This window comes from Scomber scombrus, chromosome 6, assembly GCF_963691925.1.
Source record: "Scomber scombrus chromosome 6, fScoSco1.1, whole genome shotgun sequence".
Lineage (NCBI taxonomy): Eukaryota > Metazoa > Chordata > Actinopteri > Scombriformes > Scombridae > Scomber > Scomber scombrus.
In genome coordinates, this window is record NC_084975.1 from 27,359,467 (window position 1) to 27,387,289 (window position 27,823).

The window sequence follows — 27,823 nt, forward strand, 5'->3', positions numbered from 1 at the left end:
GAGAGCGATTCATGGGAGGAAGTGGAGGAAAATAGCATTTCTGAGGAAATTATCCTGAAAGACGGTTGTTTGGAGAGTCTTAACCCTCCTTTTGTCCTTGGGTCAATTTTGACCTGGGAGGACAACAGGCGTTAACTCAGAAATTAGGTATAGTTTCATGTAAATGAGTCCTATTGACCATAATTTCCAAATATGTGTAAAACCTGTGGTAATAAGTTGAAATGAAGGTCTAACACAGAATTGGGTGATAATTTATACCTTGTGCTTCATAAACTGTCAAATCACACCAGATGAATTTTGATCCGGGAGGACAAAGGTTGCATGGTCAATGGCAAGACAACAGGAGTGTTAAATACAGGGTGGTTTGCTCAGGAGAGGTTGTCTTAAAGTTTCGCAAGTTCTTTGGTTACACTCACTTGTCATTTTATTATATTAGATCCGCCCAGCTAAAGCTATAACAAATGACCTGCAATAAATCCCTCATGAAGGTTGTAATTCAGATAGTAAAATTGATCATTTAAATAGTTTTAGTGAGGTGTTGATACCACGTTGCGGTGATATATGAAGCTTTGGTAGCGGCACTGTTGAATAGTATTGCATTGAACTGCAGTAAGTCATTCTTCTAATAGTTTGTCCACCCTATTATATCAATGAGGGTTGACACATATCAAAAATGCCTCTTCACCAAACTGCATCAACAAAAACTGAACATTATACTGTTGGGCTGTTGTATTACAAAGCTTCTGATTTGTCATTATTTGTTATTTGCAAGATTGATATGAAATAGAATTCACTTTATTGTGGTTCACCACTTTTGAAAACCAAACTGACTCCTCGGGTTACACACACTCAGTATTGTACTGTGAAGAAGTAAAGACTGAAGCAGTCGTAATGGAAACAGATTAGATGTTGTACCTTTATTCACTTTTAAGCTTTCTCAGTACTTGATGTAACATGGTTCATGGTCAGAACCATTACAGTGTGATCAGTCGTTTGTTCTGTGGTGTGTTTCTGAGGAAAAGGCAATATGTTCACACTTCTGCTCTCTTACATTCCAGCTGTTCATGTTTCCTGTTTTCAGAGGAAATCAGTGCTGCTGGAGCTAATCAGCATCGCATTCAGGAGCAGCCCTTCTCTTGGCCACGTCTGCAATCTCCGTGGTCCGATTTAAATTCCATAAGTTTCATAACTAAAGCGTCTGCAACAGTGTTGTTTGTCTGTCTGAGTCCATCCCTGCCTACACAGTTTCTTTCTTCCTTCCTTTTCTTGCTGTGTTTTTCTTCTCTCTTTCTTGGCATGTAGTCTGTCTAGGCAGGAACTTATTGACTCAGCTTTGATCCCTCTCTCAGACATAGACACGCACACACTCAGACACAGGCTATTGACTTTACACAACTTAAGTTCTGTTAGGTTGTAAGTTATTCACTTATCAAACAAAACCGTCTGTACATTAAGAAAGCCTTAATGGTAAACTTCTAGTTCCTTCAGAATACTGTGCTTGTTTATATCAGAAATGTTGACATTTCTTTCAGCTTGTCAGAATTTAATATCTTCACATAAATATGAATGCTTATAGCTCAAGTGTGTGGGTGAGGAATATCAACTCTATTATTGCTGGACTCAGTTTGGATAAAGCTAGAAACTATTCAGCTGGGCTCATCCAGTTGATTTTTTTTAACTAGTTTGCTTTATTAATTCATACTGCACTTTTTAATGGTCCTTTCTTTGCTGCCAAAATGTGTATTCTCAGTGCTCACACTACATTTTGATAGCTCTCGACACGCCCCCCCCCAAAACATCGATGATTCCAGTTGAAGTTTTATTCAAACAAGATAGCTGTGTGCTCTAAAACCAAGCCCCAAGGAAGAGTGCCGGGCTTTGAAGCCAGTTTGACAGTGGCCAAACAGTTTAATTACTGTTTTGCGTGATGCTAATAGGCCCAAAAATACTTTTCCCCATAGACTTTCATTGTGAAAGAGATGTCTGTAAATCAGTTGATACATCCTATTTATTATAATTATAGTACATTCAATTCTGTGTATCCCTGCCTCTACCTCAAAGGTGAATGTAATAACTTATTCTGTCTTGTTGACGATGCCGTCTGGAAATGAAAAGTGTTACAAATCCATGTTTTTCCTGTTTTTCGCAATGAAAGTACTGGCAGGCTTCATGTGTCGTAACATGAGGTCATTATGTTATTTTCATGAATGAAGTGTCTCTTTCTGGTAACCCAGTGACATATTTCTCTACTCTTCTATACTTGTCACCTGTACACTCCGGTTCCTTGTGCCTCATGCGACTTGCAATCTGATATCCATATTGTGTAAAGTTACAAACATTAGCGTTAACTCCTTCAAATGACTTGTTGCTGATTTTTTTACTTTCTTAACATGAAACGTGTGATAGAAATTGCTTCTCTTTGCAACAAAATGGTAAATGGCAAAATGGCCTGTACTTATATAGCGCCTTTCTAGTCTTTTCGACCACTCAAAGCGCTTTACAATACATTTCATTCACCTCATTCACACACATTCATACACTGATGGCAGGAGCTACCACGCAGGGTGCCAACCTGCACATCAGGGGAAGCTAATCATTCATACACATTCATACACCGTTGGCACAGCAACGGGAGCAATTTGGGGTTAAGTGTCTTGCCCAAGGACACATCGACATGTGGACTGGAGGAGCCGGGAATCGAACCGCCAATCTTCCAATTGGTGGACGACCGCTCTACCTCCTGAGCCACAGCCGCCCAAAACAAGGGTTGGCATCTGATACTGTACTTTGTGGACAATAGCAGATGCCAACCCTAGTTTTTGTCTGTAAATATGTGTCTGTAAAATATAGGAATTATATCTCTAATTAGATCTTTTGAGTTTGGGAATATGCTAATGTGGTTTGATGTTAAGATTAGGAATGTGGTAGTATCACAAATTTGAGGCACAAAATATCACATGATTTTTCGTTGTGGTAATGACGGTATCAGATATTGTTGCCGGTTACCATCACAGTATTTCACCATATATACTGTAGTAAAACGAGATGTACAGGCTTTAGATTTTTCCTTTACCAATGAATGTTATTTTTGTGTTGATATGGTTTCTGAAGACTGAATACTGCAAGATGCATCCAACAGTATGTAGTGTAAGAAATCTCTTTGCTTAGCCACTGAGACAAAGCTTTGATTTTTCATATCTGAGAGCATGCCTACAATTTAATTAACCAATGCCAGACATGCTCTAGATAAAAACAAGTTGATGGATATCAAGATAGATTTTCATAATTATTTTCTGTATGTTAGAGAAATAATTGTATGTAATCAGGCTCAGATTGATGACATCTTGGGCTGGGCAGAATGGACACATGAACCCACTGAAACTGCTGACTTTATCAACAAGGCATCCACACAGTGTTCAGGAATAGATGTACATTATATGAACACTCTCTGTTAATAGGTTTGCAAGAGTGACAGACACATTGCACTGTATAATTAAATGTACCCCAAGGTCCTGTGGAGTCATAAGTAGTAAGCTGTGAGTTTGAAAATTGATGTTGTGCAATTACTCATATGGTCATTACAGGCATGAAGGCTCTAATGATCAGACTGTACTGACACTGACAAATTGACCCCAACCAAGCAGAGTGGTAGGAATTTTCATATTTTCCTTATGTGGGATTGTTTGTCACATAAAAAAATGTTCACATCAAAATCTGCAAGAAGTTCTCCAAATTATTCCAATTACGTACGTTGACACATAGGAGCACATTTTTCGGCAGTAATCGACAGGACAACATCGCTTTTCTGTGCTTCACAAAACCATTACAATAATTCTGGTCTTCTCAGGGTTAGCCACGAAAAGTACTTGGTCAGGTTTAGAGAAAGGTCATGGTGGTTTGGCTTAAAATAATCACTTTAAGGGTAGAGGAACCTGTGGTGTGGGCAAAAGTTCCTACTTCTTCTAAAGGCAGACAAACATCCTCATCATGGCATCAGTAACTACCACAGGGTTAAGGCTAGGGTACAATCATATTCCAACCATGTCGTGGTTGGACACGAACAACAGACTCCTGTGTCAAAGTCCACTGTTGAGTTATAGTGTCCATCCACCTGTCCTCCTCCCAATAAGGAAATTTGTCACAATGCAAACACGTCATCTAAACTGCACCACTGCTCCTTGTCATAATTATTACGGCCACTAGATGGCATCTGTAACGGAAACATGACCATATGTCGTTTTTGGGGTGACTGACATTATGACCTATTGTGGTTTTTTTTCTCTTGTTTTTCTCTGTTTGCATCAGTTGTGAAACAAGTACGATGCTACCTTTTGTGGCTCCAGAGAGTTATGCAAAATCTGATGAATTACCTTAAATAATGCCACTTGAGTCAGCATCGGTTGGTGCTGAACACTACACATTTGAAAAATTATTAAAAACCGAGGGGTGTGGTGTTAAAAAGAAGTGAGGTTATTAGACCTCTGTAGCTGCTGCTCATCTCTGCTTAAGGCTAGTAGCAGCTAATGTAGCCACGACTAATATAGCACACCCAAATCTGCACAGTCAAGTGAAATGAGTCAAGTTGCATTGTGGGCAGTAGACTCCAGTGACACCTTACATTAACACTTTTTATAGGATGATATTCTTAACATACTGTACATATTTATCCTTATATGTTGTTAGCATCGTGTTACTGCATGAACAGTTCTTGCATTTCATGTTACACTATCAGAATGGACACATGAAACTCACAGAAAGTGCTGACATCCACTCAGTGTTCAATAATAGATGTACATTATATAAATGCTCAGTGTTAATAGAATTGAATGCGGGGTGACAGAACACACTGCTATGTATAGTTAAATGCACCCCAAGGTCCTGTGGAGTCATGAGTAGGAAGCTGTGAGTCATTACAGTCATGATCACACTGTACTGACACTGGTAAAAGAATGATAGAGCTTGTCACATTTTCTTCATGTGCCTACGTGTGATTGTTTGCCTTTTGTGCAGCTGAAAACATGCCTGGAAATGCTGACTGATCTAAAGATACTGAGACTGACACCCGGATTCCACACACACACACAGAAAAACACACAATCACACACAAACATACAAATGTGGAAATAGATACCAAATTAACCACTTCCTGTACTCAGACTCTCACCATGCACCCTGCCAGATGCAGATATATACAGTGCGGCTTCCAAGACTTGTTATTGTTCCCATAGCATGTTAGCTCTGTGTATATCAGTGAACACTTAACTGTATTTTTCTCTTGACCTCGTGGGTCAGCAGGGTTTTGCAGTATATCATTCTTGGACATCAGAGCCAGACATAAGTAGGGCAGTTGGTCTCAGCGCTGGTAGCAGGATGTTATTCCTAAACAAAAACCTTGAATTTCCCTGTTTCCAGCACACTGGGTCTCATATAGCTCTCAATACATCAGAGACACGGATGAGATCCAAAAGGATGAATCATTTTGGAGAGATCTACAGGGCTCATTTTGCTAAGGCAGTCAGTAAGGCATTGCACTCCAATGCCCAAACATATCTTTTAACTAAAGACTTCATTGTGGACAGATGAATTCTAGTTCTCAATCAGGTGTCCAGGAAACAAGGAACAAATCTTTGAAAACTATTTTGAATTTGGGCAGGGCATGAAATAGCATGAAAGGTCTCAGGGTTACAATTGTGTGTGTGTGTGTGTGTGTGTGTGTGTGTGCGCATTTGTGCAAGTGGTGGGGCTAATAGTAATTGAGAGGCCACTGTCTGCTGCCAAAATGTTAGGTAGCAGAGATCTGAGACCCCCTCTGAGCCACTCAAAGACTTAAAGGGAATGTGTGTGTGTGTGTGCAGGGGGGTATATGACTGGCACAAAGTAAAGGGCTGGCCAGATGCACAGTGCAGAATGCACTTTGCCTTGATATGACGCACACTTACACATAGTGCACATCCACAGGTGATTTTGTTTCAGGCCTGTTGCACATTTTGTGTGTCTGTGTGTGTGTGTGTTATGCATTTGTTTTAAGTTGGTGTACATGCTGACCCTGTGTGTGTGCGTGCGCATGCGCGTGCGTGAGAAACGGTTTCCTTTTCCCAGGACAGAAGATTCCATAGCAGTAATAGTGATAATAATGCTGCAATGCTTTCAGAGAACAGGATCAGATCTTTGACAGAGGAACTGCTTGGCATCAACTTCAAATAACTTAATAATAATAAGGGTCTGTCATTGGGTTGAGGTGGGGTTTAGATTAGGTAAAGCATTATCTTCAGAGTAGGCAAGTGTGCATGTCCTGAAGAAAATGTTATTGTGCCTGCTTACACTGAAAGTTGCAGGCACAATGTGAAGTGTTTGCATGTGATATCTTTTATGAGAATTGCAGTTGAAGTGTCGATTTTATGAACAGATAGGGTTTAAAGTGTAAATTGTAAGGCTCTTACAAGTGTCATTTCTAGCCTTTTGTCAGGGAGTTGTCAGTTCATATGTAAACATTGAAAGTAGTTGAAATGTCATTTGACATCGAAGCAATGGAAGCAGCTGTATGAAAAGCAGCTTTACTGCCAGGTACAGCGATGAAAGCTGGTGTGTACACGTGAAGAGGCTAAAACCAACTGAAATGTAACTTGATGAGAGAGCACTGAAAGCAAATGAACTGTCATGTAAGAGATGAACACAGCTGAAATATCAGTTGAATTGTAAATGATGTGAGCAAGTGAACTTTCAGTTGAAGTGCTAGAGATAGCTGAAGTGTGAGCTCTCTGAATAGTTTAAGTGTCAGTTGGCATGAAAGCTGTTGAAATGTCCGTTGGAGTATTTCTTGAAGCAACTGTCACTTTAAGAGTCAAAATTAGTTGAAGTTAGACCTGTCACAATAACTACTTTTTTCAGATGATATATTGTCTCTGGAATAATCGCGATAAACAATATTATTGTCATTTGAAGATCATTTTATACAACTGATGTAACAATAATATAATAGCATAATAATGTGGCAATATTGAGGTCAAAAAATGTACAATCATATGATAAATCCATATATAGACATGTTGATAATTGCGTTATTGTATGATATGTTGATAATGTAATTACTGTGACAGGCCTACTGTAGATGTATGGAGGGTCAAGGCAGTTGAAGTGTCATTTCAAAAGTAAATTCTGAAAGCAGTTGAATTGTCTGTTAGGCTAAGTAGTAAAAAAATAAAAGCATTTGAAATTTCAGGTGAAGAAAAATAGTTTTAGAGTGTGCATTGCTGAAAGTATTAGTCTTTGTAAAAATATGGTATTCTCTAGTAATATATTTACAGATTTGATAGTAATAACGTGGTCACCAAAACAAAAGAGTCAATCCATCGGTCGCTGTTATCTTGAAAGACTGGATCCACATTTGTGAGCATTTAAACACCCCTCTCCTAAAATTAGAAACACAGGGAGCTAGTGCTTTCTTTCCAGCATCATCAAGAAGGCAATTCTAGTTGTTTTTCCATTGACCATGAACAGGCGAGTTCCTCTGGGTCATTTTCTGGTATGTTGCTGCTATTAAGCTCTGTAAAGAAACTATTTCAACTAACAAAGCTTCTCACCTTCTTTTTTTACAGTGCAGATGAGTGTCTTGCTTTGAATGTTTCCAGCTTTGGGATTCAGTTGTCGTTATCCGCATCTACTGTGATTCTGCTTGGCTTTAACACCAGGAAAGCCCAGTGGATTTGAGTGCAGTGCTTGCGACCTTGAAAAGGTTTCGCAAGTCACGTTTCACAATAGTTTTGGTCGACCTTTCAAGTAAGATAGAGAGACCGACGTCACCAGGAATCAGGAAATTTGTCATATCCCAGGACGCAGGGTGATGGAATGGGGAAATGATGGTTCTCCTGATAGCTGTAGGCTGTGAGCCTGGACCAGTTTGTACTGCAGAGCAGACTAAAGATGTTGTCTGCTGTGTAAATCTGCTGCATATCAGGGTTGTTTCTTCTACATTTTTGTGCCTCATCGAGTTGCTGCTTGCGCGATCGACTGTGAGTGCGTGACTGTGTGAGTGTTTTGTCTGTATTCCTGCAGACGCACCGTTTCTCCCATGACTGCTCAGCTGAACCCCTCCAAGCACACACTCGGTCATAATCCTATCAGGCATCCAGTTGGAGCTGGAGGAGGAAAATATCTCATGCAGCCTAATTAATGACAGTTTGAATTCTGCAAGGCTTGTTGTTGTTGGCTGAAGGTGTGAGCCTGTACAGGGATGTATGGTCAAAGCAGCGTGTGACCCTGTGTACCCCAAGCAGAATGCAGCATGCAGGCGGTCTGGCTATATGAAGCAACACGTTGACCTCTGTAGTTTATTTCCAGTGCGAGCTGCAGACATTCCTCACATTTGGAATGTGATCTCTCCTTTATATGATATCCACCACAGAGTGCATGTCTTGAAACTGTGCAGAAGATGAAGAGAATGCACATCATCACTGAGTAATTCCAGAGCCTGATAGGAAAGTGACAATTGGAGTTCTTACTTCAATCGCCAAATTGAGGTTAAACACATAGAGGACTTACTTACTTATGGCATTAACTGTAGGGTTGGAGATTTTTCTATTTATTGGAGATTTTGCTATTTCGTTCATATTAACTGCTGCTGTAATCCATTTTACATTTAAATTATTCATGTTATATTTTTGGTTTGTTTGTTTCATGAGTTGCATCTATGGCATATGATAATAATGACAATCAATTTAAGGGCTGCCACTAATGACTATTAGTCATGCTGGTTACTTTCTTTGTGAATATTTGGGTTTGTAAAAAGTAAAAAATATTTTCCAAAATCCCAAAGTAATTTCAGTAAATTGCTTGTTTTGTCTTGTTTCTGGTTTTGTCTGATCCAATGGTTATTATTATTATCATTATTATAAAACAAGGAAGTCCTCAGAGCTATTACAGCTATTATTTTATTGCCCTCATTAAAATAAGTCAAGTGAACAGCAGTGTTATGAGTGGGATAATATCTAGGAGGGTCTAATTTCAAAAAATATTTTACATCCCAGCTTCCTGCAAGACCGATCATCTGATTTTTGATATGTTTTGTTTCCTGTCTGTCGTGTCTCTTTGTATCTAAAAGTGTTTTTTATTATTTCTTTCTTTCAGAGCCAGCGGAACATGGCAGCCACATCATAGAAGTCCAGTTCTGACAGTGTGAGCGAACAGGATAAGGAAACAGGAGAAGAAAACGAGAGAGAGAGTGTTGAGAGGAGATTGGACCCAGTTTGCCATCAGAGCAGATGGGTGAGACAGAAGATGAGCGTACGGCTCAGGCCAGCCAGCTCTTTGAGAATTTCGTCCAGACGTCCACGTGTAAGGGGACTCTGCAGGCCTTCAGCATCCTCTGCCGGCAGCTGGAGCTGGACCCTCTGGATTACAGCAACTTCTACAGCTCACTGAAGGCTGCAGTCTGCTCCTGGAAGGGCCAGGCTCTGTGGACCAAACTGGACAAAAGGGCACAGCACAAGGTGTACAGCCAGAATAAAGCCTGCCAGGGCACAAGGGTAAGAGTGTGAATGACATGTACAGTAACAGAGTATGAGGCTGCTAATAGACTATACAAAACCTGTGTGGTTCAGTATCTCAGCAGCTATAATTTGCTATGAGCAGCCACAACCATCATTGAGGTTTTCCATGGGATAGCATGGTGCGGTGAAAGGTTTTATTTACATTTAGATAAAGAGAGATATAGTCCTGGTCGCAACTGGAAAGCAGGGAAGCAAAATTCATTGGTGCATCTTCTGAAATATTTGGTTGTAGAAACTTGGTGACGTAGTAACTTTTTCGTAAAGGACAGCCGGGCTTGTGCTGGTTAATCATAACAGCTGTCCAACCTTCTTTCTATTTATTCTTAACTATATTGTTTACACCTCTCTGCCATATTTTTTCTGAGGATTGTGCACCATTTCACTTAGTAACTGTCGCTAACGCTACAATTTATTCAAAAGAGGTATATGTAACCAAAGCTAATAACTGTCTGCAAACTATTCCTTTTTTCTAGCTTTAATAGCTTCCCCCATTTTGGAGACAATTAGCTAATTGTCGCACATTTGCTGGGCAAGCTTCACCAAAGTTAGCCTCGACGCTAAGAATTTGCGTTGCGTTTACGTAAACTTGCAAATAAATTCACTAGTCTCAGCAATTCCATCATGACTAATTGACTTAGCCAAATATCTTCATAATTTGTTGAGTAGACCACTTGTTTTGGAGAATAGTGCGGCCAACAAAGTTCTGAGACAAATGCATTGTATTTCCTTTAGCTGCTCCAAAATAAAAAAAGCTTTGCTGCTGGAAGAAGCTTTTAATATGAAGCAGCAGGATTAGCAGTAACTTAACACAGCTGTAGGAAATGCACCAGAAAACAGTGAAACATGTCTAATATCTGACAGTAACACAGGTCAGTGCACTGCTGTGAGAATAAACATGTGTTTAGGCTTGCTACAGAACAATGCAGCTTAACCCTCCCGTTGACCGTGCAACTTTTGTCCTCCCGGGTCAAAACTGACCCGAGGACAACAAGAGGGTTAAGCCGGTTTAACTGTGGAAAACAGCCTCTGTTTGTTATTTTGAAATACAATGAGAGGTGGTTCAGTCTGGGTAGCATTATTCATCATGTTTGTTATCAATCAGCAAGAAACTGATGATTATAAAAAGGTTCTGATGTTGGTTAAGGAGGCTGCGATTGCTTCACAACCATATACAGTACAACTTTTTACATCATCCTTTCTTTTTCATTTCTGTCTTCTATTTCGTAGAGCATATGTGCCTCTTTTAATAGAGCATCTCAGACCTAAAAATGAAAGAACTCCTTGATGACTAATTGATAGAACTGCTATAAAACGATAGAAGGGGGATGTAGACATTCATCACGGCCCTGCTTATGCTTTGGATAAACCTTTTTAACAATTAATATAAATGCAGCTATTTGTTCACCCTCACTAAAGACTCCATCACTGAGGATTTATGTTTGTATTTGTTTAATAGCCAATTAGCAACTTTGCCAATGGGGATTTGTTAGGTAAATATATTATGTAAGTAGATTATTGGTGTAATTATATGCAAATAATTAATTAGAGAAAAGTAGTAATACCAACTTTGTGAATTGGATTTGGAGCACATAACTTGAGTAAATTCTGTTAATATAATTTATGGATGAAGTGATATAAGCTGTTTATAGGGGATACTGCATGTTAGTCAAATTGAAGTATATGGTTTAAAACTGAAGCCTAAAGACAGGATATTTCATGTGAAAAGTATCTTATATTATATTTTATGTGATCTACAGTGGTCTACTTTTATTGGCTGACCAAGTAGGTCAATGTATTATAAGGAGCACGTTCAGCTTAGTATTGCAATGACTTCACATCTGAAGGAAAAGATAAGACGTCCAGAGGGGAAAGAGGCCAGAGACTCTCAGAGGGGAGATAACAGATGGGGCTGGCCAAAAATAACAGCTAGCTTATTATCCCACACATTTTTTGGAGAGAAACTGCTATTTGGAGACCGACTACGGGCCTGTAAGCTGGGTGGGCAAAATTGGGGCAGATGAGTTGACACGAGTTTTGGGTTAGGCTTCTGACGTTTTTTGTCTCTGGAGCTGTACACAACTTTGTTTAACTTATTACAGCTGAATCGCTCCTTCATTTCCTTTGCGTGTTACAATTGGGGGCATCGTGTGAATACTGACATCACATCTCATCCGTATACTTAATTCTGTCTTTTTCTACTGTGAATACACCACGTACACAAGGACCGGTTAGATTTAGTATGTCGTCTGGAACTAGGACACAGTGTTGTCTGTTGTTACTACGTGCTTTTTTTTACCTTTCTTGTGTGCTCTCTAACAAAAGCCACCTATAGCAACTTAAGTAGATTTTCTGTCCCACTTTCGGGCAATGGGACCGTCTGAAAATACAATACTGACATATAATCACCTGTCCCAGTTTGCAAGCATGTTAGCAAAAGTTGCTTATTTACACATTCAGGAGTCTTGTAGTGTGTTTCTGACCTGCGGGTGAAAATAAATCCATTATTCAGCCTCATTTTACAGTTGACCCCATGTTGGTCTTTACCACCTGCTGAGAACCAAATGTAGCTCTTGAGTGCTTGAATGCTCCCTTATGTTCACCTAACTTTGTCTGTCTTTTTATTTGGTGCTGGGCAGGGGGTATTGACATTGGGTTTACCAGGGCTTTTCCCCCCTAAAAACAGCTGCCTGCTGCTGCTGAAAACTAGGTCGGTCAGAGTGGTGATACAGAACCAGAACATTGAAGTTGTAGACTGTAAAACAAAAACATTAGGAGAGTATTCTAGTATTATTATCTTTGTGTGTCTACCTCCTGTAGGGCTGGGTATCAGTACTCGATACCTTTTTAAGATATCGGCTGAAATAAATTGATACCAAGTAGTATCCAAACGTGTATCGTCAAACGATACCTGCAATCGATCCTTTTTTCACCCAGAGCTAGAAAATATGACTATTTGTATGGACTTTCTTACAGCCTATCAATGCAAGCGTTAGGGTTAGGGTTCAAAATGTAATTGTCTTATATTTTATTCGAATGAGGTACTCAATTGGTATCAGTATCACTTTAAGAGTACTTGGAATTGGTACTGGTATCATCATTTTTTAAATGATACCCAGCCCTAACCTCCAGGTTCTTCTTCATCAGGCCTCCTATGTCATTGTGATATTTATCGATATGAATCAGACGACTCTGTGACTGCTTTGTGACATTAAAACAAACAAACCTCCTTCTCATCAGTGCCTGATCATCGGCGGGGGTCCTTGCGGTCTGCGGACAGCCATTGAGCTGACCCTGCTGGGCTGTAAGGTGGTGGTGATCGAGAAGAGAGACACCTTCTCCAGGAACAATGTGCTCCACCTATGGCCCTTCACTATCCAGGACCTCAGAGGTCTCGGGGCCAAGAAGTTCTACGGGAAGTTCTGCGCTGGCGCCATCGACCACATAAGTGAGTGTTAATTTGTGTTGTTACAGCAAAATGTTATTGACGGTTACTCAGATCAATCAAATACTCAAAAAACTGAATATTCAGTGCTCTAGAGAGGAAGAGAGAGCCATAACTTTCTCACCTAAACTAAATTCAGTCAGGAACACTCTCGTCATAGATTAAACACTTTTTGCGACAAATAGAAATACAGTCTTGCTCGCTGCTGGTGACTCTCTCTCTCTCTCTCTCTCTCTCTCTCTCTGAAATGCTCCCTGGATAAGCTAGGTTTGACCTTTTGGGCCATGTTAGGACTCTAAACCACAAAAGGTGGATGTTGGGGTGGTGGAGGCAAAGCTTTGTCAGCATCAATATGAGTGGCAGCATTGATGTGGCAGGGGTAAGTCTAGAAGGGAGTCACTTAAATGGCCTTGTTGTGAGACCGGCTGTGATTGGTAGGTTGGGTTCAGTTTAGTTTGGTTTGGTTTAACTTGTGTATTCACTGGCTATGTGACGCTGTGTTGTAACCTCCTAGAGGAGTTTTTCCAGCAGCCTCCAGTTGGCTGTAGTTTGTTTCTTCAGTCTGTATCTCCCCAGTGGGATGTTTCCATTGGCACTTGTTCCTCTCCAGCTTTAGTAATTGTGTCATGTATAAATATCTAGTCTCTCAAACATGAGCTCTGCTGACTGTTCACCTCTCATAATCCTAACTTGTTATCAGCTGTAAGTGCACCCATGTCTTCCTGCCTTTACCACGGCCAAGAAAGCACCTGAAAGCTGAGCTACAGTGTGTGTAAACGCCTATATTAAATCTGTGAAATAGTTTGTCTTCTGTTCTTTGTTGTAACTTGGGTAAGTTTCTATAGTCTGCTTTGTAGGGATTAGTATCCATGGTGACTGAGAATCAGCCTTTACATGATGGATTCATGTTAAATTCACTTTCTTGTCAATGTAAAATGCAGAGTTTCAGCTCTTGGTTACATTCAGTCAGTCACAGCAGGCCACCGACTCACCACTGACCTCATTTTAGCTTACATAAAAATAACTCCAGTGTGTGGGAAAACAGAAATAAATATCAGAATAAAACAGCTGAGCAATGTCAGACCCCCTCAGCTGAGTTATTGAAATCAGTATTTGGAGAGGAAAGTTGGATGAGTGCATCCCTTTGCTGATGATGATGATAATAATAATAATGATAATGATAATGATAATGATGATGATATTGATAATAATAATGTAATTTATATAGCACCTTTCTTACATAAAATGCAGCTCAAGTGCTTTACATAAAGCAATAAAACAAGTACAGCAAGTTAAAATCAACAGCATAGGTTAAAAAGAAAAAAAAGAAAGGGGGAAAAAAGTTAGATAGATAGATTTTTTTTTAAAGAAACTAAATAAAAACAAGTCTACAAGTTACATGAATGTATCCAATCAATTGTGATTTGTAATGAATAGCTAACCGCACCCATCATATGAAATCACACTTGACTGTTAGCAATTATTGCAGAGCAATTATCTTAGTAGGAGGTTTGTGGGGTTTTTTAAAATGTTTATTTCAGCTGGAAAAACCCCAATTACATCTGTAGATTTGCCCTAGAGTATGTGAAATACACTGAAATACTGTACCAATGACTTAAGATTTATGGTCAAAGCTTTAAAAGAAAATAGCTTTAGGGGTACATTGATGCCGCCACCGCCTCCATTGTTTCTAGTTTAATGTAAATTTGCTTCATCTTTCTACCCTTTTCCTTTATTTGAAGTTATAATTGGCTCTATTTAGCTAGATCATGAGGCTTGAGAGTAAGAGCAACCTGTATCATATGATGAAGCCGCACCAGCAAAGTCACAGAACACAGACGTCACCGGGTAGCAGTAACAACTTGCTCGCTGTCTGAAAACACACATACTGATGCTTGTAAAACCACCTTGAGCAAACTGTGGTTTAAAAAGGCATATTTGCTATTTTGCAGCTTTGCGTGCTGTTTCGGACACACAGTAATATGCACGTGTGTGTTTTGTGTCTGCTCCAGGTATCCGTCAGCTCCAGCTGATGCTGATGAAAGTGTGTCTGATTCTGGGCGTGGAGATTCACGTCAATGTGGAGTTCGTCAAACTTCTGGAGCCGCCTGAGGAGCAGACTGACAACAGTGAGTCCCTGTGTGTGTGTGTGTGTGTGTGTGTGTGTGTGTGGTTATGTTATCTGCATTTTTAAAGGCTCTCATGAGTGGCAGGGACACGCATGAGGAGGGGGACAGAAATTCTCTCCTATAACCAGCAGACACTCCTGCCATATCTCAGCTATATATGGAAAGCACACAGCACATGTTAAAGTGATCGCACATTTTCCTCCAGATGAAGGTGATTGCAGTGGCGGTATTTAAAGCAAACTGTGTGGAAAATAATGCAAAACTATTGATAGAGTCTGCTGATACCTACATTTTAGTTCCACTTAAATTTTCCAGGGAACACGACACAACTGTTCCGCCGAGCGCCGTAATGTTGCTGCTGTGTGGCAGTTGAGAAATAACCACATAAACCTTGTTGTGGTCCAATCAAATCAGCTCTTCATCATTATATGTGTATCAGAGGCCTCTAGTTTGTATCCCCCACTGTCCTCCAAATGGAATGGTCCTCCATCTGTCATCGGTTTTTCCTTTTTTTTAAAAAATGTTCACTGATTCTCTTGTTAAGCTGACACACACACGTGATGATATGAAAACAATCAAACTGAAGTTGTTTTTTTGCCGTGTCCTTTCCTCAGGTCCCGGGTGGCGAGCAGAAGTGCGGCCCAGCGGTCACCCCGTGTCGGACTTTGACTTTGACGTGGTGATCGGAGCCGACGGACGCAAAAACACGTTAGACGGTGAGAGAGAGAGAGAGAGAGAGATAGAGGGAGAATGTTCTAACAAATGGGATTTTGTGTGTCGGTGGTTTAAGTGACACTATTTTTCTCTAGGAACTCAATTTGGGCTGAGACAAGTTTGTCACTGACCAACATTTTTAGAACATTTACCCTGCAGTCAAAGCTGTATTTGTTATATTTTTTTTACTGGGCTTGAGGTGAGGTGTCGCAAAGCTGCTTTCAGTCACTGGGTAAAGCATTTCCTGTTGACATTTCCTGTTCAACTGGAATCTTAATGGTGTATATGGGGTCACTGGTGTGTGTGTGTATATGAGTGTGTGTGTGTTGGTTTATGAAATGTCCGAGAGGTTTGTTTGCTCGTCTGTGTGCATGTTACTATATGTTTGTGAATATGTTTGCTGACACATAAAATAACTGAATATCACTTTGGTAACTCCCCTTAAGATTCAGCAGCTTTATAGCTTTTAGTCAGAATCGGCATCTGACTGTCTAATCACATTTATACTGCTTAAAAATATCGCTGCTAAAGTTTTATGTCTCTTTTCTCCGCAGGTTTTGCCCGCAAGGAGTTTCGCGGAAAACTAGCCATCGCTATCACCGCTAACTTTGTCAACAGGAACACCACAGCCGAGGCCAAAGTGGAGGAAATCAGTGGTGTGGCGTTCATCTTTAACCAGAAGTTCTTTCTGGAACTTAAGGAGGACACAGGTGAATGAGGGGAAAAAGCCAGTGTTGCAGCCTGCTTTCCTTTGTTTAAGTTGTACACCATACAGTGATCTCTGTTTGCTTCTCTCACTCTTAATTGCTCCCTGTCAGAGCCCTAAAGGTGTCCTCTGTTGAATAATTCTTGTCATGTTTTCAGGAATTGACTTGGAGAACATAGTTTACTACAAAGACAACACCCACTACTTCGTCATGACGGCGAAGAAGCAGAGTCTGTTGGACAAAGGCGTCATTATAAATGTGAGTTCAGTCATGCACACACAAACATAGCAGTGTTGTTTTTGGCATTAAGTTTTGATTTAGATTACATCTTTAATTGATTTTTGGTCATTTCATCATTGTTAGTTTTTTCAACTACAATCATTAAAGACAACTCAGTCCAGGCCTGTCATGATAACTACTTTTGTTGGACTATATATTGTCTCAGAAAAAATCGCGATAAACGATATTATTGTCATTTGAAAATCATTTTATACCACTGATATAATGATAATATAATAGTATAATAATGCAAGGGGAGCCGGGGCTGGGATTGGAGAATGGGAACTACACTTCAAAAACACAGACTGCCATTATGGGCCGGGACAGAGTTATTTACCTTTAATTCCATAAAATTAAGGTAAATACCTTGAGGAATGGAGGACACTACTTGTTTAGCCAATGTGACATGAATAGCCTCTTAGCTGCTAATGTGAAGTGTGGCAATACTGAGGTCAAAAAATGATGGTCATGTCCATGTATCATACGATAAGTCCATATAGACATGATGATGTTGATAATTACGATAAGTAGATAATCATTGTGATAGGCCTAAGTCCAGTTTTTGTAAAATTTAGTGTCATGTTCAGTTTTTATGTATATAATGCAATGTGTGGTTCTTATGTAAAGTTCTAGCAGAAAAGGCAAAGAAACATGTCACCCTGGCCTGTGCTGTGGTGATGCAGTACAGTCACAGGTGTTCATGAATATAGTTTTCATTCCCAAACTCTGAACAATAAATCGATTTTATATCTTCTACATCTATATTTTCTGAGCTTAACAGACTGTTCTATTATCTCCCTTTATCCACTTAGTCATTATATCCACATTACTGATTTTCTCTGATTATGTATCAAAAATATCAATATGTAAATATTTTGTGAAAGCGCCAATCATCCCTACAATATTGATCCAACATATGGATATAGGGGTATTTGGTCAAAAATATTGTGATATTTGATTCTGCCCATATCGCCCAGTCCTAATTTGAAACCATATTTGCATAAAGCAGTAATATCAGCATCCTGCTACACAACACACGATCCACAGACTCTGAACAAAAACTCACATTAGCTTTCCTGCTGAAGTCTTTTTAATATATTTCTAATATTTTCTAATATTTTTCCTCATGTGGTTGATAAAATTAGCACCGGAACACACACTTATTGACCACACACACACACACACACACACACACACACACGGGTCACAGGATTTAAAGCCATCTCCCAGAGTAGAGGACAAATAGTTTTTTTGGTAGACAGGAATGTGTGCGCTTGCCAGACTGGTGAGCATGAGTGATGGGCCTCCATAGGGTATGATAATGAAGGGGCTCTAATTAGATGCATGCTCTCTCTCACCTTTCATCTATGTCCCCTACAAACACCCCCACACACACACAGAGATGAGTCAGAGGTTTCCTCTCAGTGGGGGTCCATGTGTCCTCTCCAGGGATTAGACAGTATAAATGAGGTTATTATTATGGCATCAGGGCATAGACAGGATCTTATTAGGAAGAGTGCTTTTAACCCTCGTGCTCAACGTCTGCCCAAGCAATTATCTCTATACATACACACACACACACACACACACACACACACACACACACATATATATTCAGGAAGATGTGGAAGACTGTCTATTTCCTTCTTTATCCCAAACTCACACAGGTGTTGAAACCAGGCCTCATTGTTCCTTCAGAGCTCTCTGCACAATGTAAGATGAGACTGAGTGTTTTCTCACTGCAATGCGTCAGCTATGTAACAGCGTGCGCACATGTGGCCAAAGCTTCAGAGGCCTCATCACTCATAATAGCTCGCTGATACAATAAACTAACTCATTTTTATTCATCGCTTACCTCAGTCTGGACATATCCGTTCCTTTATGGAGAAATATGAACGTCTTTGAATCACTCCTGATCTTGTTTCTTTGTCCGAGCCGCCACGCAGGTTCTCTGCAAATGTTATTTAGATGAAAAGCCATGGCATAATGATGCGTCTCACTCTGGTAACAAGTCACAACAACATGACAAAGTTATTTCACGGGTGACTCAGAGGGTCGATGGCATCATTCATGGGGGGATGACATGTTTAAACTCATTACTCACTACTGTTGACTTCACACTGTGGCCTGCGACGAGTTATTGGCTACTAGTTTGCATTTCAGAGGAAGGAAGATAAAGTAAACTGCCTTCTTATTGCCCTGGCGGTTTTGAAAAAAAAAAAAAGAAAAGCTTGACCACTAAGCACTGCTGTTAGGCTGAATGCCAAATTCCCTAATGGATTATATTTGACCTAAATTCTTGCCTAAATTAGGAAGCTAATCTGGGAAACTAAAACACTCAAAGTCAAAACTGAATTTGTCAGGCTTTTGTTCCAGACAACAAAAGAACAATTATGACAAAAGACATTTCCTGTTTATTTGCTGGTTTTATGTAAGTGATAAAACCAGAGGGGGAAGTAGACAACCTTTTTACTAAGCATAAAGAGGTAGATGCCCAACCAGTCATGGGTTCTGCAAATGTGCCTGAAATATCAAAGCCATAAATATAACACATTATCATAATACAGCTGAATAACAAGACAGCAAAATAACAGAGAAAATGTTACTTTAATCTGTGTAAAGCTGATTTTTTAGGCGCATGAGTGTTTGAACTGTGCTACAAATAAATCCACGAATAGTAAAAAAAAAAACTTTTTAACACATAGCATTTATTTGGAGTTGTATTCTGGCCCCGTAACAAATGGAAGTGACCTACCAACTCTCCTTCTAGCACTGTCCTGGTCTTTAAATTCTTAAAAGCTACCTTAGCACCAAAGCTAGTTGCCAGATGCTAGACTAATCAGCTTTCTAGCTGAGAAAAGCCGCCGACTGTGTCTAGAGACAGGGTTGATAAGAGAGGAGTCTGCTGGCTGGAAACCAAAACAGTCTATACAAGGTTACAAGTCATTGTAAAGCTGGGCAACTGCAGAGTGCAATAATGATTCTCTGTGGTTTTGTAACTATAAGTGACCCTTTTTATATAATAAATAATATTTTGATCCATTGTTTATGTCAAAGTAATTAAAAAAATGATTACTGCATCTCAAATATAATCATAATTTGATATTGATATATGATCTCTGCCCTAAACCTTCCTCTTCCTCCCATCCATATAGGACTACATAGAAACAGAGCGTCTGCTAAGCATTGACAATGTCAACCAGGAAGCGTTGCTGTCCTACGCCCGTGAAGCAGCTGACTTCGGCACGAACTACCAGCTGCCATCGCTGGACTACGCCATCAACCACTACGGGCAGCCGGACGTTGCGATGTTTGACTTCACCAGCATGTACGCCTCAGAGAATGCCGCCTTGATCAGGGAGAAACACGGTCATCAGCTAGTGGTCGCACTGGTGGGAGATAGTCTGCTTGAGGTACGAGGAATCAGCGGGGATGGGGGTTGTTTGATACTCTTGTTCTCTGGCTTGACTGAGGCTCAGTGATGTTAACGCTGACATGGTGCTTTCTGCTTGCAGCCCTTCTGGCCGATGGGTACAGGTTGTGCTCGGGGCTTTCTGGCAGCCTTCGACACAGCTTGGATGGTGAGGGGCTGGGTACAGGGCAGGAACCCCCTGGAGGTACTGGCCGAGAGGTGTGTGTGCTTCTTTTTCATTTCCTGTAACTTCAAGTAAGATAGACTTGTTGTCTTCCCTCTGTCATTTTCTTCTTTCATTGGATTTCATACAGACAAAAAGACTGTTGAGGACAGTTAGTGAGTTTGTTTGTTTAAGACAACCATAGCAAGATAACTTTGCAACTGGACAGAATCCTGTGACATTTACATAGACATGTGTGTATACAGAAGATAACCCCTAATGTTTTAGCGACCTTCTGACATTCCATTGTTGTTCCACAATCAGACTTCCATTTTTCCAAGAGAGAAAAAATCAAAAGGGAGCTTTTTGTTAGTTTCTTGATGGTGCTCCCTGTCTTTGCATTAATCCATCAGTAAACCATTAGTTCAATCAAATAGCTTAATTTAAAACCACTAAAGCAGTAATGTCAGCATTCAGCAGAGCAGACGGTCACACTGAGCCTGACAGCATCCTGCTACACAACACAAGATCCACACACTCTGAACAACAACTCACATAAAGTCTTTTTCAGTTCAATGCAATGAGCTTTATTGGCATGAAAGTGTTGAGAACAATGTTGACAAAGCATCAAAATACAAATTTCCAAATATTTGGACAGTACAAAATAACATTACATATATATATATATAGTGTATCCTGTACATATATTTGTTTTTGTGTGAGTGAATGCGTGTGCTGTGTGTGTTTAGGGCAGCCTGAGGACAACATATCCCTCAGGTTTAGACATGTTGTTGTATATTGTGCAGCAAGATATACCTCGTCTCCTTCTCCTAGGATTTTTTTTGAATTTTTATCCTTATCTAATTTACAAACATAAACATGTCTCGTCCTGCACTTTAGCTGGATGTGCACAGCTAACATCAGTTTGAAGATTTGAAGCTAATTAGCTGCTCTGCTGCAGAACAATAAACATCATGTAAACATACCTGCAAATGTCACTTTTAGTTGTGAGTTCAAATAAACCTGTCTTGTCCTCACTTGTAGATTTAACGCTTTGATAGTTTTGACAGTAAAGTTTTATGCCCTCCACTTGATTTGTGTAAGACCGGGTGAAATGAGATTAAGTGGTTCCAGAGTAGTTCTTGAACCTTTTGAAGCTTCAGTATCATAAATCTTCAAGTTATCTCTTCTGACCCTCCTCAGGGAGAGTATCTACCGGCTGCTGCCTCAGACCACCACGGGGAACATCAGTAAAAACTTTGAACAGTACACCGTTGACCCCGCAACCCGCTACCCCAACCTCAACTCCAGCTGTGTACGCCCCCACCAGGTCAGTCACATATACATATGAATGAAAACTGACATTAAAAGAAAGAGTTTAAGACTAGTTTATCTGTACTAACTGACAGTAGCGTTGTATTAAAATGTCTTCTCTCAGATCTAGAATCTGAATCCTACTGTTTGCTTCTGCCATGACCCAGTCTATCAACTTAAATCTAATTTAGTTCAAAGTCATCTAACAATCAAAAGCATATCTTTCCTTATATCTCCTATGTCTTTCTCTCTTCCTCATCTTTTCTTCCCTTCCATCTCTCAGGTGCGTCACCTGTTCATTGACGGCAAACAGGGCTCATGTCTCCGGGAACGAGGAGGCCCCACAGGTAGATCAGTCAACCTGTCCAGAAGAGGTGAGATGTAGACTTTTTTTCCTTTTTAAACCCTAAACACAAACTGAAGAATTAACCCTGACTGCTGACCAGCATATTCTGTTTCACTGTGTATGAAAATTGTGAGATTTAAAAATGAATGAATGAATATAAAAATATATGATCCGATGAACACAGCTCTGGAGCTTTCCGCTGTTGCTAAATTCAGTATTGCTCATTGAGTATTGATGTATGTTGACAGAGCCATCATGGCATGGGGGAAAAGAAATAATGCAGTCATGCGTAACTGGCTTTTCTAATCATCACTAACACATTTCTATCTCATCTGAGTCTGTCTCAGATATAATATATAGAAAATGAGCCATCAGGCAGTTAGTCAGTGACTGGTTATACTCGTCGACTGCAGCTGGACTGTCTCCAAAACTCAATCTAGAGGGACAGGTTGTAGAGTAGTTACATTTGATTTTCTTTTCACATTCACTTCATTGTGTTGTTTGTGTTACCTTCTCATATATTTTGGATCGGATTCTGGTGTGAACATGTACGGATGCGTTTGAGAAGTTTTCATTTTGAGTAAAGAAGAATAAAAAGAAGTGAAATTCTTCTACTACTGCTACTACTGTTTGTTTACATTGCCTCTCGAGCTGCTGGAAGTCTGCTGAGAGGCAGTTTACAGTAGCTGGCCAATCAGAGAATAGAATTGGTTCATCAGGAATCAGGCCTTAAAGAGACAGGAGCCAAAATGACCTGTTATTAGAAAGAGGCCGAACGGAGGGGCTGCATAAAGGACGAGCACAAGATAAATACACAGTTTTTGGAACAAGTTGTGCAAAAATATTCCAGTTGAACCCCAGAATCTAAATTTAAATGTAGACCTGGAAATTTGCATCATAGGTCTTCCTTAAGTTAATATTTTACAGGGTTGATCTTTAATTAAAGATAATGAAATGTGTCAGAATAAAAAAAGAGTAGAGTAAAACAGAATTATTTCTATGAAGAAGAAAAAAAGCATAAATAGTTAGATTATATAGGATCAACCTCTTCAACCAATATAGGAATATAGTATAATGGGTTTTGCTGTCTTTTACCATTTATAAAGAGATGGAGATTATTAGGATAGTATGGTGTACCTTTTGTATAGTGTTCATTCTGCTGTAGACAGATTATAGACACATCCAGCATCTCCAGACAAAGTAGTGACAGTGACGAGTGCTGGCAAGTCATCAGACAGGACGGTGTTCTAGTTTTAAAGCTCCCCGTCATGTTGAAATGGTAATCTGATCCTACTGTGAGTCACCATAGAGATTAGACACATCCACAGCCCCATAAACACTGCATGAAAGATTGCTCTCCTTTATGCTTTAAATTAAATGCTCAGTTACAGTTTATAAATGGCTCAGAACAGACTCCAAACCAGCTTTGACAAAGGCTTTGTAATCATAGTAAACAACTGAATATGATCTGCCAGGGGGAAAAAAAGGTTGACATCATAGTGAACACACCCCCAAACCGTCCCCAGAGGAAACTTTAGCCTTATCGCAGGTACAGGCTGACACACCTCGTCACAGACAATACGGCTGGATTACATTACATCACATGAAGGTCAAACATGATGCCTCACAGACGTGTGCTGGCCTGCTCTACTCTGCACCAGCAGGGATAAGCAGTTACACCATAGCAGCATTAATATATTTTTGGGCCACTTGGGGGCAGTAGAACATGCTGGAAACACAACATTCACTGACATATTATCATCTTATAAAGTTGTAACAATGGTATCAGTGCTGCCCTAACAATACAACAATTATCTTTTTGCTGTGAGGATGGTCAGTTCACCTTGATGACCGTATAACTGATGTGCCGTTCCTCTCCCGCAGAATCCGAGGTGCGTCCGAACCGACTGCTGATCTGGTGTCAGAAGCAGACTGAGGGCTACCGAGGAGTCAACATCACCAACCTCACGTCTTCCTGGAGGAACGGCCTGGCCCTCTGCGCTCTCATACACCGCCAGAGACCCGAACTCATGTAAGAACAAACTGTAACAAAGAAACACAATTATTCAAGCCTGAAGCACTTTCTGTTGGTTTCTGAAGAGTCACATGTGATGTATTCCCGAAACCAGGTGTGGTGGAAACTTTCAGTTGTTAATCCTGAAATGAGAACTGAAAACTTGAGGTTTTTTCATTAACAGAGATTTACCATCAGATTCAAAATACTGGTTAGACATTAATTTGTTATTCAATGACTTTCCAACATTACGCCTTTATCCACATCATTTTTTTGAACAGCTGTTTCTGCCCTCACATTAAAATATTACACAGCATGAATTCACCTTCATCTCAGAATAAAGCCTATTTTGACACTGTGACTCTATGAACTGTGTAGCTAAATAGCATAACTCTTTTTTTAAAACTCTTAAATCATTACTTATGTAGAACTTCCTGTTCTCAGAGATCATGTATCACTTTGACTCCAGCCCTGTGTTACGTGTTGTTTGACAAATGAAAGAGCAATACTGTGATTGATTAGAATTTGCATGCGATTTGACTGAAAATTCCATTGATGTGAACTTAATCGTTGATCAATCTCATTTAAAAACCAGCTGTCATCCACTATTTCCACACTGACCTGCTTCATCCAGAATACTTAACATGTGTTTGACCTGTCACACTGTGCTGAAAGAGTCTGCTCACACACAACTGAGAAAGCAAATAAGTGTCGGACAGATCGGTTAGAATGACATCATATCTTTGTGACTAAAGAACGAGCACTCCTCAAACACGTCAGCTTTATTCTAGTTATAACAAGTAGCTGTGATATGATCTGTTCTCATATAGAGATGATGGGATGTTTGGCCGGTTGGTGTTTTTCCATCGTCCCAGGTTTTATCTCCCATGCAGAGAAGTCCTGGTGGTCCAACACTCTGGACAACCAGTGGATGGAGGCCCTTCATTTTAATATAAAAATGTGTCATCCCCAGAAGATGAATTGTAGTAATTTAAACTAGTGCCACAACGTTTACATTTTCCTGTTATCCAAAACTTCTGACCAATGCTGCCAATTTAGCAAACTTAAAAAAAAGAAAGAAAAGAAAACATTTTGGGAAGAACTTGACTCCCCTTCCTCAAAAGGAATTGCCAATATTCCTTAGTCAGCGTGTTCTCATGTGGCTGTGATTGAGGGACAGAGCAGCATCTTGTTCAAGCCAACCAATCAGAAAGATGAAGCCAGACAGAAACATGAATAATCAGCAAATATGCATACGCAAAAACCAATCACAGGTCCCCATTATTTGATCACAGAATGATTTGACTTGACCATTTAAGTAATATTTTTTGTCTCTCAAAATACAATTTACAAGAATCACATATATGCTCATTAGCACTTGACATCATCTAGTGACTTTTCAGGCTTTCTAAATATAATATTTTACACAGATGCAAAATATAAGGCATCCACCTCGCATGTTGGTTTGGGTGCTATTAAAACTAAAGAAGATGAAAAATATCTTCATATCATATGCCTAAATGTATTTATACTATAATATTTCTATATTAATATGTCAATAATATTAGAATGCTAACAAGCTAGCATACTAAATGTCCTGTCAGTTATTCAATTCATTAGCCAAGATGAATGCTTTAATTATGTACAGCTTTCTTTAATAGACTATTTCATGCATAAATCTTGTAGCAGATGTACTTGAATCTTTTATCCTCTTGCTCATTTATAGAATGAATGAAAGACAACAGGAAACAACCAGGTCATACTGTATATATTTAGTAGTTAAACTTATCCATCTTCTCTTCTTTTCATCTCATCTCACCATCTTTCTGTCATACCAGTCCTAAGAAAGTGGAGGCTATGATACGAAATAGAAACACAGAATACTGTATTCCTCTCCTCCTCTCACTTTCACATTCTGTCCATCACAGTGACTTTGACACCCTCAATGAGGAGGATGTGGCGGCGAACAACCAGTTGGCGTTTGACGTGGCTGAGCGACAGCTCGGCATCCAGCCAGTAACCACAGGAAAGGAGATGGCTGCGGAGGCAGAACCAGACAAGCTGCTGATGGTCCTCTACCTCTCCAAATTCTACGAGGCCTTCAGGAACTCACCAGTAAACAACAATGGTGAGAATCCTTCAGTACTCTCCAACACTGCATGTTAATTGCTGGAAATTAAACACCAAATTACCCATTTGTGCCAAATAGATTGTATTGGACCTCCACTGGTTTGGCATGGGGGATTTCTGAAGTGTATGATCATGTAGTTTCTTACATGAAATAGTTCCAAAAATAGATGTGGCCACATCAGCTGTACTGAGTTAATTATTTTTCAGTAGTAGAAGCCACAAACAATGTCTTATTGCTTAGAGGTCAGTGTGGGTAATGCTTAAATCTAGCTGACAGCCAAAATAGTGAACGCTCAGCACTGGAACACCAGCCTGCTAGAGACTCATCAATCAACTTTTTACTCTCAGAAACTCTTAAATGTCAGGTCAGTTGTCACTAATGCCTTAAATCTAAATGCACAGAACTAAAAGGAAAACAGTTTAACACAACACAAGTATAAATTGTAATTTTCAAAACTACCACAGAGTTGAGTGAACACCCCTCTGACTTTCCAACCTGAAAGTCCATCCAGAATATGAAAACTGGATCCAGCCGTACAGAACAAACTGACGGGGACGTGCCTTGGCCAGCTGTGCAGTTCACTTTTGGATACAGAACTTCACCCTAGACACCAAGAAATGTGTAATACTATACCTAATCAAATGAAGCTGTGAAAACAGGACTACCATTCCCTGCTTCCTCAAAAGAAAGGGAAACATAATATTAAAACAATAAAATAAAATCAACTCTGTGTAAAGCCATAGCTAATGTTCTAGAGATTGAAGGCAGCTGTAAGACAGTTCAGAGAAGTTTATTATAAGTCTTTTTACACAATCAGTCTTTTTGGTATTTTATTGGTTTTTCAATTCAGGTCACATTGCAACGATTGCGTTAAACTGATCCACACCACCATAACTCATTTCAGTGAATAGTTACAAGTCAAAATAATGGCCAGCTGGCATTTGTAGCAGTGGAAAAACAGGAAAAGAGATGCAGGAAGTGTGTGTGTTTGTGTGTATGTGTGTTTGTGTGTGTGAACTATGGACCCAGTTGAAGTGACTTGGGCAGTGGGACTATTTTATCCACTGCTTGAGCTACAGTTGCACGTTACACAACCCTCGCTCAGTGGTCAGGTTAGTTCCTGCCAGAGACATGACTGGTATGTGTGCTATGTCTGTGGAAGCCGTATCCAGTCGCTCCGGCGTAACTCCGGAGGCCCTCGGCTCCGGTCACACCACCACTGTAAGCTCCAGCCTCAGCCACGTTTCACTTTCATGTTAATGTGCCGTAGACCTCCGCGTCACCTGCACTGCTGTCACCACAGAGAAAACCACACCTCTGAAACGCTGGGAAAATGATTTACTTTCACTGAGGCACTTTCACAGTCCATTTGGTGGGAATTAACTTGCTGTGCTTATAGAAACTTGAGAAGATCAATGCGAGAAGTTGTTTTTGTGCCTTCCATCCAAAGTCCATCTTAAAAAAAGAACAGTCAGGTGATCAAATGAACATGAAAGTTTTCCTCACTTTAATCATTCCTCCTGTTCATACTGGCTATTAAAAGATGGCTATTAAAAACCTGAAAAATGGTGAACCCATTGGTGAACCCATTACTATTTAAAAATGGCACAGGTAATGCATGGTAAAG

At 40.0% G+C, this 27,823-nt stretch overlaps 1 protein-coding gene across 1 annotated transcript in view; it reads left to right on the forward strand.

Annotated features, from left to right (window-relative positions):
• The first annotated feature begins 9,257 nt into the window (after positions 1-9,257).
• Positions 9,258-27,823, forward strand: part of mical2b (microtubule associated monooxygenase, calponin and LIM domain containing 2b) — a 41,593-nt gene continuing 23,027 nt past the window's right edge. Inside the window, exons 1-12 of the mRNA XM_062421578.1 lie at positions 9,258-9,521; positions 12,783-12,990; positions 15,000-15,116; positions 15,731-15,832; positions 16,385-16,540; positions 16,695-16,795; positions 19,972-20,229; positions 20,332-20,447; positions 21,595-21,721; positions 21,989-22,079; positions 23,936-24,083; positions 25,994-26,193. Of these exons, the coding sequence (XP_062277562.1) occupies positions 9,258-9,521; positions 12,783-12,990; positions 15,000-15,116; positions 15,731-15,832; positions 16,385-16,540; positions 16,695-16,795; positions 19,972-20,229; positions 20,332-20,447; positions 21,595-21,721; positions 21,989-22,079; positions 23,936-24,083; positions 25,994-26,193 (1,888 nt within the window). The remainder of the gene's footprint in view (positions 9,522-12,782; positions 12,991-14,999; positions 15,117-15,730; positions 15,833-16,384; positions 16,541-16,694; positions 16,796-19,971; positions 20,230-20,331; positions 20,448-21,594; positions 21,722-21,988; positions 22,080-23,935; positions 24,084-25,993; positions 26,194-27,823) is intronic.